Source organism: Capra hircus, chromosome 24 (assembly GCF_001704415.2).
Source record: "Capra hircus breed San Clemente chromosome 24, ASM170441v1, whole genome shotgun sequence".
Lineage (NCBI taxonomy): Eukaryota > Metazoa > Chordata > Mammalia > Artiodactyla > Bovidae > Capra > Capra hircus.
The window spans coordinates 41,129,309-41,149,497 of NC_030831.1; the positions used below are offsets into that span (position 1 = coordinate 41,129,309).

The window sequence follows — 20,189 nt, forward strand, 5'->3', positions numbered from 1 at the left end:
GGAATTTTAATTTTCTGAGCAATAAGACTTGAGTGAACTACAATAATCTTTAAAACTGGGTGTTGCTATTTTTAAGAAAAAGAAAAGATCTCTGCAAAAGGTGAAAAAAATACTATGAAAATTAATTGAAATAGATTCTGTATTCCATAAAGTCATAAAATGCTAGTCCAGAGTGGCTGAGGCTTCCTCAATGGACATTTTAGAACATCTTTGAGGACCAGTGCTCTTTGAAACACACTCTGAGAAACAATATCCTCACGTTTCCATTTCATTTTTTCTCATAAGGTTTCTCAACCTCCTGTTTCTCTTTTCAGCACCTTCCCAGAATGGCTGTTCCTGACCCTTTTTTCTCTCCCCCAACCACAAATACCAAGTGGAATTTTGGTATTCGGTCTTGCACGTTGTGAGAATGAAGTATTTTGTTGTTTGAATTCAGTGCAGGCATTGAACCTAAACTCCAGTTCTGCCCCCAGGAAGCAGGCCAGGTTCTTCCCTGAGCAGTGCTGGCATCCAGTGCCCAGCTCTAAGGCTAGAGGACCTGTGTGTGGCCAGTGGGCGCCTTTTGTGAGCCCCTGCCTCTTTGTAGTTCCAGTCACCCCCTTGGGCCAGACACTGGAGGCCCCTGGCCCAGGGAGGCAGTAGCCTTCACTGCTCTCCACATGGATTGTCCTTCTCTCCTCCAGTTGGGTTTTGAAGCTCAGGCATGGTCCCTCTCTCAGCCTCTTGTGTCTGGCAGAGAAAGGTGAACTGTCACTTGTCTTATTCATCTCGAGTGTCCTGCAGGGCCTCGTTATGGGACCTGAAGCACAATAGGAGTTGTTTATTTGAGACTGAAAACCAGGCTTGACTGCGTCCCAGGGATGGGTCAAGCAAGCATCCGTTCCGTGTCTGTCCCAGGGACGCTCCCACTTCTGATGGCTCATGGATCACTTAGGATGGAACTCAGAGCCGTGTCACCCTCTGCCTTTTCTCCTCCTCTTCCCGTCTCCTTCTTCTTCTAGTTATGAGGAGGGAGGAGGGGGTCTGCTCTGTGCTCCTGGATAAACTCCCAGCCCCACCTCAACCCTCACATCTCCGTCGCCACCTGCTTTGAGATCACCAGGAGTCATCTCATGAGGCCCTTTTTCTCATAAAGCCCTGATGTCCAGCTCCCCCGTCTTCCCTAGGCCCTCATCCCCTTACCTCTCTGTACGACCCTCTCCAGGCCTATCCTTTCCTGTCCCATCAAGGTCATTACTCCAACAGGCATCTCCTTTCCCTCCTGCATCATCAACTTTTTCCCCTCCAGGGGTCCAGAAGCATCACCATTCAAAATGCCCTCATTTCTCCCATATTAAAAAAGAGCAGCTTCCCTGGATCCCCACACTCCTCTCTGGCTCGGTATCACACTGACTTCCTCCTCCCCCTCCCTCCTCCCTAGATCAGCAGCTCCTTTTTGTCCCTATTACTGGCCGTCCTTATGACCCACCCTCTCAGTTCACCTCCCAAGCACTCTCCTGCAGTCTCGTGGCTTTAAATATCACCTGGCAACTCCCAAATGTTTGCCCCAAGTCTAGATTTCTCCACTTTATGCCCAACACCTACTTCATATCCTGCTGGGCTGGCATCGTGGGCCTCCAGGGGAAGTTTGTATGGTCTGTGTAGCGATCAGAACTGGGCCCAGACCCTGCAGCCAATGGCTGAGTACATCGAGTTCTCAACCTGGCGAGCTTCTGTTACTGAATTTAGCGTCCAACACTGGGCCAAGACAGACTGGTTCCTGCCAAGTTGAAAACCAATCAACCACTGCCGTGGATAATCACTCCTTTTCTTTTGAGATTTTTTTCACTTTGGATGTTACATCTGAAACCTTAAATAACGCAGGTTCACTGGAACACCATCCTTTTTTTTTTTGGAAAAGTTCTTCTTGGTCATTAGAACAGTACACCTGGTGCTGTCACTAGGAGTCAGCAGCTTGCACATCCGTGGAGGTGATATTCACCCTCCTTCCCCCTGAAATATTTAGCATATTTATCATTTTAGTGACTATGTCCAAGCCCACATAATACACACTTTTAGATGCATACATATGAATTTATTCTCTTCAAAAGGAGCTACACATGCAGACACGTGCAGTAACCTCTAAGCGGAATGCACAGTAGAAGAGAAAAAAAAATGCCTTTCCGTGAAGAATTCGAATTTATACCAAGGAAAAAAAGGAATGAAAGGTTGTAACATTAGAAGCCTGGCACGAAAATAACAAGACAAGGGAAAAATATTGTTTAAAAAAAAAAAAAACCTCTTGCCAAGCAGTTTGTAAATTACACTGTTACATTTGTAGATTTGGGTAAGGGGGAAAGAAGTGAGTGAAGTAGCTCAGTGGCATCTGACTCTTTGTGACCCCATGGACTATTTAGTCCATGGTATTCTCCAGGCCAGAATACTGGAGTGGGTAGCCTTTACCATTCTTCAGAGGATCTTCCCAACCGAGGGATTGAACCCCGGTCTCCCATGTTGTAGGCAGATTCTTTACCAGCTGAGCCACAAGGGAAGCCCAAGAATACCAGAGTGGGTAGCCTATCCCTTCTCCAGCAGATCTTCCTAACTCAGGAGCCAAACCGGGGTCTCCTGCAATGCAGGTGGATTCTTTACCAACTGAGCTACCAGGGAAGCCCCAGGGGGGAAGAAACAAGCTACCAACTGCAACCACATTCTGTCACAGATTATCCTGACTGTGGCTGACTGACAGGTCACAGCCCCAGGTTTCCAAAGGGACAAAGGGGAGAGAAGCGCGTCCTGAGGGGGAGGGACAGAAGGAGGTCCATTTCAGGCAGGATGGAGGGCAGAGCACGGAGAAGGCAGGGATGGTGTGTCCCCGAGGGCACCTGCAGTTAATGACACACTTCCGTGAGATTGTCCTGGGGACGTGATTTATTTCAGCCCAGTTTGTGTTTATGTTGGTGCTTCTCCAGAGTAGTTGTAAACCCAGACTCCTCACTCAGCCCCTTCACCCAGGTAGTAAGCCAGTGACTATGTGGGGAAACCTGCAGGGCAGCCCTCCTCGCCCTTTTTGAGTTGCTCCCCCATTTTGCACGATTCCTGCCATGATCACCTTGCCCCTGTGTCCTGTGGAGGCTGAACATTGCATTTCCTTGGTCTTCAACACGAAACAAGTTGAATAAGTGCTAAGGAACAATGATGCTGAGCTTCGCCGGCTGTACAGCAGTACACTCTCCTGTTTGCTACTGGAAATGAGGCATCGCTGGGCTGATGTCTCTCCCGAGGATGGGCAGAGTCACACCCCGGTTCTCACAGAGCTTCGAGAAGAGGCTAAAGTACAATGGGACTAGTTGTTTAGTTAACAGAAGCAGACATGAGAACATTAACACAACCAGCTCTTCTCATGGAGTGTTTACAATCCTTGTAATTGTTTATATTTAAATTTTTAAGCCATATCCAGTTTTTCTAAATAATTTATTCCCTGAGTATTTATTGGCAAAATTTAGCTACGAAAAACTTAGAGAATCATTTGTTTAGAAAGTCGTCTACCATCATACCACCCTGCTGCTGCTGCTGCAGCTAAGTCGCTTCAGTTGTGTCCGACTCTATGCGACCCCATAGATGGCAGCCCGCCAGGCTCTCCCGTCCCTGGGATTCTCCAGGCAAGAACACTGGAGTGGGTTGCCATTTCCTTCTCCAATGCAGGAAAGTGAAAAGTGAAAGTGAAGTCGCTCAGTCGTGTCCGACTCTTAGCGACCCTATGGACTGCAGCCCACCAGGCTCTTCCATCCTTGGGATTCTCCAGGCAAGAACACTGGAGTGGGTTGCCATTTCCTTCTCCAATGCAGGAAAGTGAAAAGTGAAAGTGAAGTCGCTCAGTCGTGTCCGACTCTTAGCGACCCTATGGACTGCAGCCCACCAGGCTCCTCCATCCGTGGGATTTTCCAGGCAAGAGTACTGGAGTGGGGTGCCATTGCCTTCTCCGATACCACCCTGAACACACCCTATCTCATCTGATCTCAGAAGCAAAGCAGGGTCTGGCCTGGTTAGTACTTGGATGGGAGAAAGTATACCTGGAGAACTTGTAATCTGTCTCTAGTGAGATAAATGGAGTGGCTCCCAGTGTGCCAGCATTTGGAAGAATAAAACCAAATAGATTTTTTTTTAAGTTTTCAAATTATATTTAAAAAATCAAAATTGAAAATCATTGGGCTTTTTGTCAGTTTCGTAAATTTGAGCTATGTTATTTTTACGTGGATGGCTGTTTTTGCCTATTATTCATTGTTTAAAACAGACACATTTAAGCAGTTTAGTTAAAGAAGTACTATCCTCCAAATCTACCACTTGGCTATGTGTTCCACTATTGGGGTGTATACTTCAAATGTAATTACAATAAAAAATGGTAACCGTGATATCTTCAAGGTTCATCTGACACCTGTTCGAGGGACATTCTTTCAAACAGAATAGCAGGACATCTCCCTGAAGTGGTCAGAAATAAAATTGTCCTGTAAAGAGTCATTCTGTCCGGAAGGGCTTATATTAATAAGGTGTGGGTTTTGCATCACGACTACTCTCCTTGCTCCCGTTGATTGGACTAGAAAGGACACGTGGGTGGAACCTCAGGCTATGGTGTCTCCTGCCTTGTGTTTCTCTGATCTTGACCAGTCATCTGTCTGATGGCCACAGCCATGTTCAGGGTCCAGAGTCTCATATAAAATCTAAATATGAATAACTTTTTAAAGAAGCGTGTATACATTCCCAGTGGAAACAGATGGCAAGTTTATAGTCTGACCCCTGACTTCCCTGCTGTGACTCAGACCAAGCCCCATGTGGAGTGCATAGGACACAATGATGGTTAAGTTTTTCAAGAATCAGATGAACCATAAATGCAAAACCAGTGGAAGGGTAGAAAGGGCTGGTACCAAGAGTCAGTGTTAATTTCACTTTTACCAACAAGAAGAAAATGGGAGATTTGAACATAACATCTCCACTTTCCCAATGAGCTATATCAGTAGGGAGAGGGACGTGATGGCTCAGATGCTGAGGGCGGTCATGTTCTGATGAAAAAGGGAGAAGCCCTTAGAAAGTGGATTCTGTTTAGTGAATAGAACATTAGAATCCTAATATTTTTCATCCCGAGCTCATTTAGCTGAGGTAATGGATATCTCATCAGACACAGATTTGACATTCCATTGCATTACACTGTAAACAGGACGGACGGTGTTTGGGAATTGGGAGAGCTAAGACAGTAGCCACTGGCAGGCCCTGGTTATCTCATTTAAACAGTTACCAAATGTGGGCGACAGTAGTGTGATTGTTGGTTGCTTCCCACTTTGTGAATAAATTGCTTAGAAGGAGTCTTTGCCTACCAGATGTGACCTAGATTTAGCTTTTCAAAGGCGGGGGTGTCAGCGGGGGCAGAATATCTGTATTGTGTCAAAAAAAACAATTGCTGGTAAAATGCACAGTAAGTGAGCTTATCTCCCCTCTCCAGGTGTTTGGGCTAATATGTTATGGAATTACTGCTTCATTTATGAAAATAATTGGGGGAAATGTTCCAGCAAATCAAATTTGGATAAAGGCTGAGGATGTCTATTGTGTTGTTAGGAAGTTTTTAAAAAGGCAGAAAGATCAGGGAGCCCATAGAGGAATAAAAATATTTTAAAAACTGTGTTTGAGAAGAGTCTCTCATAAAAAGGTCAGGCGTGGGTGTGCTTTCCAACTTGTGTTGGGGTTTAGTGAAATATGGAAGAACAATGAGAACAATTACACCCCTTTCAGCGCCTGTGAAAGCTGCTGAAAAAAAATCAAAGCCTGTCTGTCTGTCTTACGACTCTGTTAAAGGTGGCGAAAATTTTAAAAGCTAATGTTTTTATTCTCCCTTACCCACCGTGTCTTTCTTCTTGTCTCCCCACCTCCTGCAGGAGCCGCCACTCCAAAACCAGTCCCAGAACCTGAGAAGCAAACAGACCACACAGTCAAGATTGCGGGGGTCATCGCTGGCATCCTGCTGTTCGTGATCATATTTCTTGGGGTTGTGCTGGTGATGAAGAAAAGGTGAGCCCCTGGCTGTTGCCGTGCAGGTGCTTCTGGCCCACTGTTGGCCAAGAGGCTTCTCGTGCATGAAAGTGTTCTGTTAGTCCGTTGTCTTGGATGACCAAGCCACACCTGTGGCTCTGGTGGTTCGTATTTTGCATCATGTAGCAGTCAAGGTTATGGAAAAACATTTGGAGGCTGCAGCTGTGATTTTGTGTGACTGTGAAGAGCTTCTTGTGCCAGGTCAGCATTAAGGATCAGGTGTCTACCCACCAGTTGGTACTTAAAGCTCAGCAGAATCAGTAAAATCACTTGTTCACCAGGAAATGTTCAGTATTAATACTTATTACCAACAGAATAGATCTTGGGGAATACAAGAAAAGAGACTTCTCCTTCTCATGATAAGGAAGATAATGTCAATGACGGAGTTTCTTGGCCCTGCGTTATGTGCAGGCACCATGTCAGGGAATTAAACAGCACAGTGTGCCACGAGAGAGGGACTCTCAGGATCAGACAGACAGCGACTCAGGGCGTGGACACATAAGGACAAGGACAGTAACTTGTTCGGTGTAGTAAGCTTGCCTTTTCTAGCCAGGGGTGGTCAAGGGAGGAGAAAAACACGTATGGCTGCAGAAAGCAATCGTCGCCTCCAATATATGAAAAATACACAATCTCTTTTGTCTTGTGGAAATGAGAACTTGCTTAATAATACAGTGTTCAGTTTATGTAAAAATGATCAACATAAAAGATAGATGGCAAAAAGCAGTAAGATAAATAATCCATTTTTATGTAGTTTAAAATTAGTTATAAACAATTATATCCTACTGTATAGCACAGGAAACTATATTCAATATCCCGTGATAAACCATAATGGAAAAGAACATGAAAAAGAATATATTGAATATATACATATATATATATACATATATATACATGTAAAGAACCATCACATTGCTATACAGCAGACATTAACACAACATTGTAAATCAACCAACTTCAATTTACAGAAAAATCTAAAACAATGATAGAGTGTGAGCAAGGTTATAGATGACAAGAAGTGCAGATAGAGAGGCTGACAGAGCCAAGTCAAGGAGGTCTTGTATGGTCGCCTAAGGAGCTAGACCTGGTTGTTAAGTCCACTGGTGGCCTTTAAGCAGGTAGTAATGGGATGTGCTTTTTGTATTAGAAAGATCACTCAGTGTTAAGGTTGAACCCAGCGAGGAGAGAAAAAGGCTCAAGGCAGGAAGACCAGCAACTTTAGAAACATCAGGAGGTTGCAGCCACTTGTAGGTCGATCTGGGGAGCCGAAGTAACACAAAGAACCTGTTCTGGCTGTGGGTGGGGGTGTCCCCACTACCCCAGTCGTGGGGTGTATATGAGCTAGGACAGGTGGGGCATGAGGAAGGGAGCTCAGCTCTGCACTTTGATGTCCAGTCTTCCTGTGCCATGGAGTGGACACGTCCCCTGGGCAGGTGGGGTGTGCTGGCATCCAGTGCTGTCCACAGTTGGAGTCGTCCATCCACGTGTGCCCAGCTGAAGCTAGGGCTCGAATATGGGCACTCAGGGCGACTGTCAGAAGGGGGTCGAAGGTGAAGGTCAAACCTTGGATATATCACAGGGATATTTAAGGGGTGAGCTAATATCCAAATGTATGGGCATACATATACAGCTTTCCTTGCTGTTTCTTTTGTATTTTGTTTACTGGTCCGGTGAGGCCTCAGGACGAGGCTCTGTCCTGGCTCATACAAGCCTAGCTAGTCCCCATCATTTCAGCTCCTCCTCCCTCTTGTCATCCACCTTTTCCTCCTTTCTCATTGGTCACACATCATTTAATTTCACTCCATTTTTAAAAGATTCTTTCTTGTGTTGAGAACTTTTGTGATCTGCTCTCTTAGCAGCTTTTAAATATATAGCACCATAGTGTTGTATATACATAGAGCTCAGATGGTAAAGAATCTGCCTGCAATGCTGGAAACCCAGGTTTGATTCTTGGTTCAGGAAAGATTCCCCTGGAGAAGGGAACTGAAACCCAGACCAGTATTCTTGCCTGGGAAATCCTATGGACAGAGGATACTGGTGGGCTACAGTCCATGGGGCTGCAAAGAGTCGGACCCAATGGAGCGATTAACACTTACTTACTTACCTACTAGTATAGTGATATTAACTACAGTCATGAGCTGTAGTCATCCCATCCCCAGAACTCCTTTACCTCGTAGCTGGGAGCCTCCTCCTCCCTCTTCACTTCGCTTATCCCCGGCTTCCTTTTCTTTATCTTTTCTGCATCTCTAGCTGTCAGTCTCTATTTCTTTCTCCCTTACATCTCTGTCTTTTTCTTTCTCTTTCACTTCTTCATCACCCTTCATCCACTTTCTCCTGGATGCTCTTTTTCTCTCCCACCTCGATGTTTATATAGAAAGCTTATCTTTGGTACTGGTAGTTTGTACTATTTTTTTGAAATATGATCCAGTATAAATTCTAAGCAGCCCTAGGCCCTTGCATGCCTAGATATTCAAACTAAGCATTTTGGAGAGTTGATTTTTAGTCACGGGGACGTGTTGGATTTTTGTGTCATCTGGCAAGTTCTCCATGAGGAATTGCCTGAAACCACCAATCCAGTTGCCCTCATGACCTTAGCTAAATGTTAATTCATCCTCCAAGGGTCTGCTTCTGCTGGATTAATCTATTATTCTACCTTGGACTCTCAGGAAGACACAGAGGTTATGTTATAAATTATGCATTTGAAGAAATTGCCGATGGTAACGTACGGCCTTGATACAACTTTAGACTAAATTCTAATAACTCCTATCAAATTTGCATGATTATTTACTAGATGACAGCCTTAAAAGGGTTATTTTCACAGCACGTGCCACTTTGGTATTTGCTCTTTCTGAAATATAGAATATGCTGCCTTGTAAGGCAAATCTGTCAGAAACTTGTAAGATTTTGACCTGAACAATCATGTGGTTCAGACTGTCCTAGTTAATAGAAATTCCGAAAACTTCTGATTGTTCAGGGTTTTCCCTCCAAATTGAAGCCTAGAATTTTAAATGTTTTTTTAACAGACCAGGTAAAACATGATAGTAACCACAGGTAAGTGGCTGGAGAGTTACTGATAAACAAGCTACAGGATTTTAGCAGACAGGGAGTTTATATTTGGAACTCCTGGATCTGTACTTTAACCAGCTCTGTGATTCTGAACTTCTTCGCCCCATAGTTTATTCATCTATAACTTGAACAAACTGCACTCAACCATAGCTGAAGTCCCACCCAATCCCAAACTCTCAGGCTTTCTATCACGTGGCAGCTGATGGTGACACAACTACCCAGCTGGCGTCCTGCGAGGGCAGTGAGGCTCCTCATGTATCTCATGCTATAAACACACCTGGTCACTCCTCCAAAGCTCACTTTGTGCAGTGGATTCAAGTCTCCATGGAATGTTGGCTGGTGAAGGTTCATCTTTCAGCCACATGCTTCCTGTTGTCATACAGTAGGTACTCAGATAAAGGGGAGAAGCAGAAAGATGAAATGAGACAGAATGAGCAGGAAAGAAAGAGCTGGCTTTCATTGTAGTGTTGGTTATGTTTGCTGGTTCAAGCCCGTGCTCATCAAACTGGGAGACCCACTCCTCCCCAGGCTAGACTCAGTCACCAACATGAGCTTGTGTCATTGGTCATAAAGACAGCCTGAGCCAAGGAAAACATGTGGGTGAAGCAAATGCATCAGTACTTCTGGGAATACAGGCGGAAGTCTGTGCTGCCGGGGAAGAGTCAGTAGTGACCGTCTGGGTGGGTCAGTGTGCTGGGCCACGTGGGCCTGAGCTCTTGGGAGGGGGAAACAGCAAATTTCCCTTGAAGATGTTGCCAATTATTGTCTTAGCTAAGATCGTGTGGGCTTCTGAAGAGCCAGCCTTCTCTAAAAATCAGTTACTGAAGGTAGGCCTGGAACAGAACCTGTAAAATCTGTTCTCTTTGCAACCCTATGGACTATACAGTCTATGGAATTCTCCAGGCCAGAATATTGGAATGGGTAACCGTTCCCTTCTCCAGGGGATATTCCCAACCAAGGATCAAATCCAGGTCACCTGCATTGCAGGCGGATTCTTTACCAGCTGAGTTACCAGGGAAGCCCAAAACCTGCTCAGCTCATACTAGCTCATGGAATCCTTTGACACCCAAGTCATAATGACTGAAAACTGAGAAGACCTTCAGCTTTATTTAGCTATAATGTTTTATGAGTGAGTGGGTGAGTGAAGTCGCTCAATCATGTCCGACTCTTTGTGACCCCATGGACTGTAGCCTATCAGGCTCCTCCCTCCATGGGATTCTCCAGGCAAGAGTACTGGAGTGGGTTGCCATTTCCTTCTCCAGGGGATCTTCCCCACCCAGGGATCGAACCCAGGTCTCCCGCATTCCAGGCAGATGCTTTAACCTCTGAGCCACCATAACCTATCACAAATTAGACTAGTTGTTACCTGTTTGTGAATATTTATATACTGGAGCCTGGCCTAGAAAACAAACCTATTTTCCTTAATGCCCTTTACAAAACCTTCATGTGTATTTTTATTTATTTTATTCTTTAGGCAAAACAATTTCTTAGTATTTTCCCATTCCCAGTTCTTTTGAGGGTGCAGTATTTTGATGCAGCAAATGTTAAAAAAAGGGTGTTAAGATGAATGTCTATAAAATAAAAAAATCTCTTGTAGAGTCACATGACAACACACTCAAAATTAATGTAAGTTGAGTAGAAGATACTTAGTTTTTATCATTTTCATTCCTTTATAATTAAATATATTTGTATAAATGAAAATGCCTGCATGTTCAACATTTTTTCATAAGGAATAATTTATCTCAATAACATCTGACAAAATTTAGTATATAAACACCATCGATTTTTATCCTGATTAATTATATTTACTATTGTTTCTAAAATTGCTATAGATCTTTTAGAAATTTGAGAACATTTATATCAATTACAGTAATATTTCTGTCTCAGTCATTGTGGTAAATAGAAATTACGGAAGTTTTGACAAAATGGAAATCATTAAAGAGATACACAGTCTTGGTCAAAATAGCAAATGTTAGCTCTCCCACGGCATGAACACCTGTTATAGGTAAATATGGCTGTTTTCATTCTGTAGCACAATACCTCACTCTCCTTTCCGTAAAACATTTTAACAGATGTGCATTTTGCAAATGTGGGCTTCCCAGGTGGCTCAGTGGTAAAGAACCTACCTGCCAATGCAGGAGACGTGGGCTTGATCTCCGGGTCAGAAAGATGCCCTGGAGAAGGAAATGACAACCCACTCTAGTATTCTTGCCCGGGAAATCCGGCGGACAGAGGAGCCTAGAGGCATACAGTCTAGGGGGGGCGCAATCTTTTGTCAGACACGAGTTAGCGGCTTGACAACATTTTGCAAATGCAGCTTATGTCATTAAATATTTAGCACTTTTCTATTGTATTTAAAAACAGTGTAACTACCAAGAAAAAAATTCAATACTGTAGGAAGAGTATGCAAAAACACCATGAAACCAAAAAGATAAGGGAGAAAAACCTGATGAAAGTCCACTTTCTAGATGCTTGGGACTGGTGCACAGGGATGATCTAGAGAGATGATATGGGGTGGGAGGTGGGAGGGGGGGTTCAGGATTGGGAACTCATGTACACCCATGGTGGATTCATGTCAATGTATGGCAAAACCAATATAGTATTGTAAAGTAAAATAAAGTAAAAAAATAAATAAATAAAAGGGAAAAAAATAAAGAGATGTCTGCAATATGTGAGTGGAGGTTAAGTTGACATTAACTGTAATTCCCTTACTAAACTTGTTTACACGTGAGATGGAATTTTTTCCACTATATTTAAGGGTCAGTTGCATGTGAAAAATGTCTCAAGTATGAATGCTTTATTCAAAGTCCTGTTTCAAAATCACATTTTCTGAAACCATATTGAGACAGTCGTGTGTAGCCATGTCTTTGTGACTGTTTAGACTATGTGTACTTAACATGTAGTCGTATAAATAATAATCAGGTGCTAAGACTCTTCTGCTCTAGCACATGCTTCAGCACACGTGAAACAGGACACACATATACCCAACTGGTCTGGAAATGCCCTCCTAATTAATTAGCTAGTGTACTTTGGTTTTCTAGATGATAACTGAATGAGCTCCTTGTTGTTGTTCAGTGGTAAAATATAAATTGATCTTATTTTTAAGATTTGTTTTTGATGTGGAATATTTTTAAAGTCTTTATTGAATGTTACAATATTGCTTCTGTTTTAAATTCTGGCTTTCTGGCTGCACAGCATGGGGAATCTTAGCTCCCTGACCAGTGATGGAACCCTCACTGCCTGTACTGGAAAGCAAAGTCTTAACCACTAGACCGCCTGGGAAGTCCATAAGTTGACCTTTGTCAGTTCTTTTCTAACCAGGACTTTATGTGGTGACTCGAATAGCTCCCATAGTCACACTGTTTCTGGATTTGATCTATTGGTTTATTTAACTATGTTCTACTGGGGGCTCCTTATAAATATTTTCTTTTAAAAAGGAAAGTAGGGAACACAGGCACCAGTTGTTTGTTTTTGTTTTTTTTTAATTTAACAGGAAGAAAGTGTCAAAATGATAAGAGGCAGTCACTGGACTTTAGAATCTCACAACCTTGGTTCACAGCTCCTACTTGGTGCTGGCGTAAATTCAGGGGTGTTGTGTAACCTTGTGTTGGCATAAACTCAAGGGTGTCACATAACCTTGTGTTGGCGTAAATTCAGGGGCGTCATGTAACCTCTCTGAACTCACTTTGCAGATGTGAAATGTGATGATGATGACTTGTACTTCACGGGGCTGGGGGCGGGAGGGGAAGGTAGGAAAATTAAGTGAGAGGACTCAGGCACATAGTTCAGTTCAGTTGCTCAGTCGTGTCCGACTCTTTGCGACCCCATGAATCGCAGCACGCCAGGCCTCCCTGTCCATCACCAACTCCTGGAGTTCACTCAGACTTGCGTCCGTCATGTCAGTGATGCCATCCAGCCATCTCATCCTCGGTCGTCCCCTTCTCCTCCTGCCCCCAATCCCTCCCAGCATCAGAGTCTTTTCCAATGAGTCAGCTCTTCGCGTGAAGTGGCCAAAGTACTAGAGCTTCAGCTTTAGCATCATTCCCTCCAAAGAAATCCCAGGGCTGATCTCCTTCAGAATGGACTGGTTGGACAAGTTCGGGAAGCTGTTCAAGATCACATGGGTGGTACTCTGAGAGCCTGGGGTACATCCAGGTGTGTCTTACTGTTCCCACCTGCTTCCCTGGTTTCAGCAGTCAAGCTCAGAGGTGCCTCTCTCTCAGTAAACCTTAGCTGCTCTGTGTAACCAATAGTCAGAGACACTGAACAGTCACCATCTTGTTGCTATTTACTCTTGCCGGAAATCTACATGTCTTTCAAACTGGCAGCATGTTTTAATCTCCTTTCTGAGCTATCACTGGAGAATAGCTGCAGGATCACTTTTTCCTCTTCCTCCTTAACAGAAGCGTTTTGTAAATCCTTTCGAATGTGTGTGTTCATGCCCTTCTTAGAGCCATGGGTTTTCTCCTGAGAACTCACAGCAGAGAAGATGCTGTGTCCTCGTCTGGTTAGTGAGTGAGAGAGCTTTGTTGAGTTTTATAGTAAGCCTTCAGCAATTGAGCTTCACTCCCTCTTCTCAGACACGAACCCTAGGGTCTGGGGGCTGTGGAGGGTCTGCAGGACCCTGGAGATGGGAGGCCGACACAGGCCCCCACGAGCTGTGTGGCCTGCAGGCTGCTGGCTTTGTGATCCCAGTTTCCTCAGTGTAATGCCCTGAACGGGTTCCAGCTGGTGCTAGTGGTAAAGAACCCGCCTGTCAATGCAGGAGATGTTAAGAGATGCAGGTTCGATCCGTGAGTCGGGAAGATCCCCTGGAGGAGGGCATGGCAGCCCACTCCAGTATTCTTGCCTGGAGAGTCCTATGGACAGAGGAGTCAGGCAGGCTACGGTCCATGGGCTCACAAGAGTTGGACATGACGGAAGTGACTTAGCAAGCCCGCACGCACATTGTCCGGAAGGCGTCATAATAGACCTTTCTTAGAGTGTTTGGAGAAGACGATGTGTCGTTGGCATTGTGGTGCCGGCCCCAGTACTAACTATGTGGTCAGTGCACACACCATGCTGCTTCACTGTCCACTCTCAGGCCCGTCACACACCTTAAAGTCTTAGTTTCTGCCCCCGGAAGCCAGCAGGACCAGGAGCTGGAGGGAGTGTGGCGTCCACTTGCAGAGCATGGGTCATGCTCCCCGCAGCAGGGCCAGGTCTGAGCGGAGACTCGAGCTGGGAGCACAGAGGAAACTACTCCCAACCAAACTGGCCCACGGTCTTCCTTGTGCTGAGGCCCCTGCTCCATCCCAGGTTTTACTCCCTACAGAGAAGGAAGCCAGGTGCTGGAGCCCCGATAGTGCCTCCCTTGGGGGTTTCCTGCTAAGCCCCAAGGTCATGTGAGTGGGCGCAGCCTGTCTATGGTTATCTGAACCTGTCAGACCCAGACCTGGTCCAGGGCCGGTCATCAGGACAGAGGACGGGGTTCTCTCTCTCCCATATCCAGAGTAGCACCCTGCATCTGTAGGGATCCCAAGCCCTCTTCACAGCCCCGGCCTCTCAGCTCTCACAGAAGCATCTGAGGGTGAACCCTCTGGCCATGAGACCGGCCCTGAGCTGGGCTCTCTCTGCCACCTCAGGGCACGGCCGTCCTACTGATGCCTACCTGAGTACCCTGGAACTTTCCACCACAGCTCTTTTGTATCTTGTATCTAGCACAGCTTATTAAAACATGTTCTTTCTCTGTATCTTACCCTTGAGGTTCAAGTCTAACAGAACCTGTAAGGAGATTGCATGTTTTCCACTGAAACTGATGGTTCTCTGAGGTGGCTGGCCCCCAATGCTGTGTTGATGTTCCCAGCTCTGTCCCCCCAGGCTCTTTGTGCTCTGTAGAGGGCGTCCATCTCATTCATGTTGACATGACCTTGCATTCTATTTCGTAGAGTAGGAAACACCCAGGACATGAAAGCTGAGGGTGCTTCATTTAGGATGATGGGATGACAACCATCATCCTAAGCAGACATTGCTAAACCTGTCTTCTTGGTCAGTGCATCTGTGGATTCAGTATTATCACTTCTTCAATTATTTCTTGTTTTGTATTAATGACTAAAACACTAATGAAAAATACTTTGACTATAGGAAATATACATAGGTTAAAAAAAAGAGCAAACCAGTGTCTAACCTGACTTCTTTAGGCAAATTTCATGATCCTTCTAACATAAGTCTGAGTTTCGTTTTAAGAAGGAAAGAAATTATAGCTGAAATCTTTAATCTTCTTTGATCATTTATGAAGAAGATAAAGAGGAGCTAGCTTGTTAATTAGTAGAGGATGTTATTTCTTTTCTTTTCTTTTTTTTTTTTTCATATCTCAGCTTTACGAGATGCTGCAGAAAATAATGTATTGACAAATAGGAAAGGCATGTTGTTGCCCACCATCCTCACAGACTTTGCCCTTCAAGGTGCATCATGCTTCATTAGGTCCATTGGAAGGAGTTTGGGTTATTTTCATATATAGCTCCCCTCTTGGCACTGACGTGGTGAAACTAAAGTAAAGCTATTTTTATGGGTTTTACTGCAATAAGTAAAAACTGACTCACTTATTAAGTCCAACCTCCTTCTATTTGTTTGTAAGAGCAACACAAAACCAAAACTTGGCCAAAAATGTAGGCCAGGTAACCCCATCTAAGCATGGCCCATTTTCTCTCTCCTGCACACCCAAGCATGAATATAACTTTCTTATGTTAGTTATATTCCTGAGATGACTTGGAGCCATATGGCCCGATGCCAGAATTCCAGCGTGGACCTAGTGTTCGGTGCTTCCCAGATCCCCCTTGTCACAGTGCTCAGACTGCCCTCTCCATGCATTCAGCCTCCTGAATTACCTGGGTGCCATCTGCCTCTGCTCTTAGATCCTAGCATGTTACTGACTGTGATGTGGTCCTTTCTAATCATCTTTGACACCCTTCTCACACCTAGCACAGTCTTTGCCGCTAGTGGACGTGTAGTATATTTAGTAATTAAAGACTGAAAACACTTCTTTCACACAAGTCCTTCAGTACTACCCTGGACTTTGAATTGCTGTTTATTATAGGGATGTGTAAGTTTTATAATACAAGATGCTGTATTGATTTTTCCATACTGTAGGTTTTTTGGTGAACAGGTTCCTTCTTTTGAAAAGTATAATTTTTAAACATCTGAAATAACAATTACTTAGGTTTTCAACTTGATGTATTAAAATCGTTTAAATGAATAGGGATATATTTAAATTCAGATACAGCTTAATTAAAAGAAAAATGGGCTCATAGCTATCATTTACTTAAATTATCACTTATTTTTAAACCACCTTTGAAACATTTTTCATAAACAGTGTACTGCCCTGCCTGTTTTTCACAAGCAACAATTGAGATAGAAATTATTATATTCACAAAATGAATTAGAGCGTCAGGATGAATTTTTCTCTATACAATGAGCACCTGCCCTAAATAAATTAGAATATCCAGTTTTCCAGGTCTTCCATTCAGCGGGCTCACAGTGGAAACGCTCAGCCTCGTGTCTTGGTAATTCACGTGGGTCTGCAGCCCTGTAGCCACTGACAGCACCCCCGCTGCCACACATGGCTCTGCTCCCTCGAATGCATGTGATGAGAATTTATGATAAACATTAGCTCCCTGGCTTTATGTCAGAAGGAAAACATTAAGAGAAACAAAGTCAGGGAAAAGCCATTTCCTGAGCGGCTTAATGTCCGTGTGTCAGAACATCCTTCATCCTTTCACCTGATGTGTCTAACCCGGGTGGTGGGTTTGGAGTCAAAAGTCAGTCGTGGAAGAACTTGGCCACTCCTCAAAGTGGATCCGTGCCTGATTCCTAGGAGTAGTCCTCACCTTTGCTAAACAAAACAGGAGGGGGCGGGGAATCTCAGAAGTACATTAAGACCACAGGAACAAAGTGGTGACGAGGCATTAGCTGAAACTCTTGGCTCGGCGCTGTCATCTGGGAGCAGTGTTGTCACCTTAGGGGACACTTGGACATGCTTGAGGGTATCTGCATGAGGAATGGCTTAATTGAACACATCTGCCATCTCCATGGTTCCGCAGTCACAATAATCAAGATTCTTCTTTATAATTTATCAAGATGTGGCTGACTCAGAGTTTGGGCCTGAAAGTCGCAGGAGGCCTAGTTTAAGCATCACAGTCAAAACTGCCTCCCGGGGGGCCAGGAAAGCTGACCAAGTAGTGAGAGGGGGTCTGGAGAAGACCAAGTCTAGAGAAGATCTGGGCTGTTTGGGTCCCTTAGGTGTGCTGAAATGTCACAGACAGTCCTCTTCCCTTCAGCCCCTGGAGAAGCCAAAAGTCTTGACTTCTTTTATTAAATCTACTAAAGTTTTTATCATTGGCGACTAACCATTTTTTGATACTCTGTTGGCCAGATAAAATGGGTATCCAATCACCAATCATCAATTGCTGATTCCCAATTCTGTTTTAAGATAAGCAAAGCAGGAGATGTGAAAATGACCCTATTTAGAAATTCACCTACAGCGCTTCTGGCTGCAGATGATGTCTTAGGCCAGGAAAAGACAACGCACTCCTTCCTTGTCCACGTCCTTAGCGTCTGTGGTGGTGGTAGTTTAGTGTAAGTCACATCCAACTCTTCATGACCCCATGGACTATAGCCCGCCAGGCTCCTCTGTCCATGGGATTTCCCAGGCAAGAATACTGGAGTTCGGTGCCATTTCCTTCTTCACCTCGGCTCCTGAGATGCCCTCAAATAGGTGAATAGGTGGCTCCTGCTTGGAAACGCATGATCATTTAAGCTTCGTTTATCTCGTCTGCAATGCTGACAGTAGTTTGGATAGTGGATCCCCAGTTTATGACAAGAGCAGTCCCGTCCTTCTGCACGTAGAATGGCTGCTGACTTCTGTACCTCTACTCAATGGCTGCATGTAGAATGGTTGCGACGAGAGCAGTCCCGTCCTTCTGCACGTTGAATGACTGTTGACTTCTGTATCTCTACTCAGTGGCTGCGCATAAAATGGCTGTTGACTTCTGTATTGCTCTCTCTAAGCCAGGTCGGGAAACTTTGGAATCTAGAGGAGCTTCAGATTGCAACATCTATTAGAGCGCCATCATTCAGAAGACTAACATTAAATTTATCAAATTCTGTTGCTATTTTAATCATCTTCCTGGTCTTTCAAAACAGTTCCCCTGCATAGGAGAAAGGTTCCTAGGCTGCCCCTGAAGCCAAATCTGGCGGCTGCACTCCGACTCTGAATTAAATCTCAGAGAGAGTTTTGGATAAAGTAGATGAGAATAGCTTTATTGCTTTGCCAGGTAAAGGGGGGCCACAGCAGGCTAATGCCCTCAAAATTATGTGTCCCACCCTGGAACGGGTAGTGAAGCTCTTTATAGTCATGGTTCAAAAAAGGGCGTGGTCAGCTTATAGACTTTCTTCTGATTGGTTGGTGATGACATAAATGGGCTTCAGCATCATCAGCATTTTGGTTCCAACTGGTCTGAGATCTCCCTGCTTGTGGGCAGTAGACAGTTAACTTCTCCCACCTGGTGGGGATTTCAGTACCTGCTAAACAGCTCAGAGTTATTGTTATGTGTATCCCTTAAGGGGAACCAGTACCTGCCCCAAGTCTGCACTGGTGTTTCTTGGCTATTCCCCCCTTGTCTCTTTATCTCCTCCATTCCCTGATTAGCATCTGTTTGAATCTGCCCCTTGAATTCAGTCAGGGAAGGTCCTGGGGACTGAATGAAGCCTACTTCCTGTAATCAAGGAGTGGGGGACCCAGGAAGGCTTTTGTGCCCAAGAGGTCCACAGGGCCCTGCTGGCTTTCACGCCTGGTCATAGTCAGGGTCATGATGTGGATGGGGTCTTGTGACAGAGGGTGGCGGGGAGCCGGCCCCCATCAGCAAGGCCCTCCTGATAGACTGCGGCTGGCTGACCCAGTCCGAGCCCCGAAGGCCGTGGGTTCTCCCCCTGCCGAGCCCAGGTGACAGAACCAAGCTGCTTGCTAGCACTGTGGCTGTTGACTCCGTGGGCTGGGTTTGAGAAGGAACAGGATTTATGGATCTGCTATCGTCTGAGAATACAAAGGTCATGTATTTCCCTGTGTGTCCTTTACCTGCAACCCAGCACACATCCATCTTTATGACCTGTCTTTAAGAAAGAGAATCCAAATGTAAATAATCTCCAGGGCCCTGGAGTTTCTGAGCTGACCCAGTGTCCAGCCCAAGACCCCAGCGCTGAGCTCATGAGAATGTCCTGCTGCTTGGGCTGTGGGGACTCCTGGAGCAGACCCGAGACCACATCCCTGCCCCCTCTGCTCGGTGGGCATCTAGCATTTTGCCAGGAGCCCAGAGTGACTCCATGGCTTGCCACTCTCATTCTGGGGCCAGGACCACCCGCTGTCACTCCCTGGCAGAAAACTGCTCCGTGCCTGAGCCCCACTGCCTTCACTTCCGCAGCAGTTTAATGTCTTAATGACCACTGTGCTGGTGTCTGGACTTAAATAATCTATCCATCAGGATCTCCAAAGAGTTTCTAACTCACCCTGAGACTCCTCCCTAAGTTCTAAAATAGTGATTTTTTTTTAATCTGGAACCTTGGGGTGCTGGCCTGATTCTGTAAACCTCACCTGGCTCTAGATCAGTTCTAGTTTATTGAACACCCCTCACATGGTGACATGGGCTTCTCAGGTGGTACTAGTGGTAAAGTACTCACCTGCCAATGCAGGAAACATGTGAGACGCAGGTTCGATCCCTGGGTCAGGAAGATTGCCTGGAGGAGGAAATGGCAACCCACTCCAGCATTCTTACCTGGAGAATTCCATGGACAGAGGAGCCTGGCGGGCCACAGTCGATAGGGTCACAAAGAGTTGGACACAACTGAACGACAGCATGCATGAACACACACATATGGTGAGATAGCCACCAGTGTGGCAGTGGTGAGGTCTCTCACCCCATCCTGAGCACCCTGCCATCCACAGTTTATACCCAGGTTGGCAGTGATAACTTCCAAGGGAAGCCTTCCAGGCACAGAGCCCCTGACAATATTTTAAGGAAGGAAAGCAGTATAAACTG

At 45.1% G+C, this 20,189-nt stretch overlaps 1 protein-coding gene across 7 annotated transcripts in view; it reads left to right on the top strand.

Moving 5' to 3' along the window:
* PTPRM (protein tyrosine phosphatase, receptor type M) overlaps positions 1-20,189 on the top strand; it is a 654,986-nt gene that overhangs the window by 439,425 nt on the left and 195,372 nt on the right. For all 7 annotated transcript variants that reach the window (XM_018039452.1, XM_018039446.1, XM_018039449.1 and 4 more), the window contains one exon: positions 5,904-6,036. In XM_018039452.1, the coding sequence (XP_017894941.1) occupies positions 5,904-6,036 (133 nt within the window). The remainder of the gene's footprint in view (positions 1-5,903; positions 6,037-20,189) is intronic.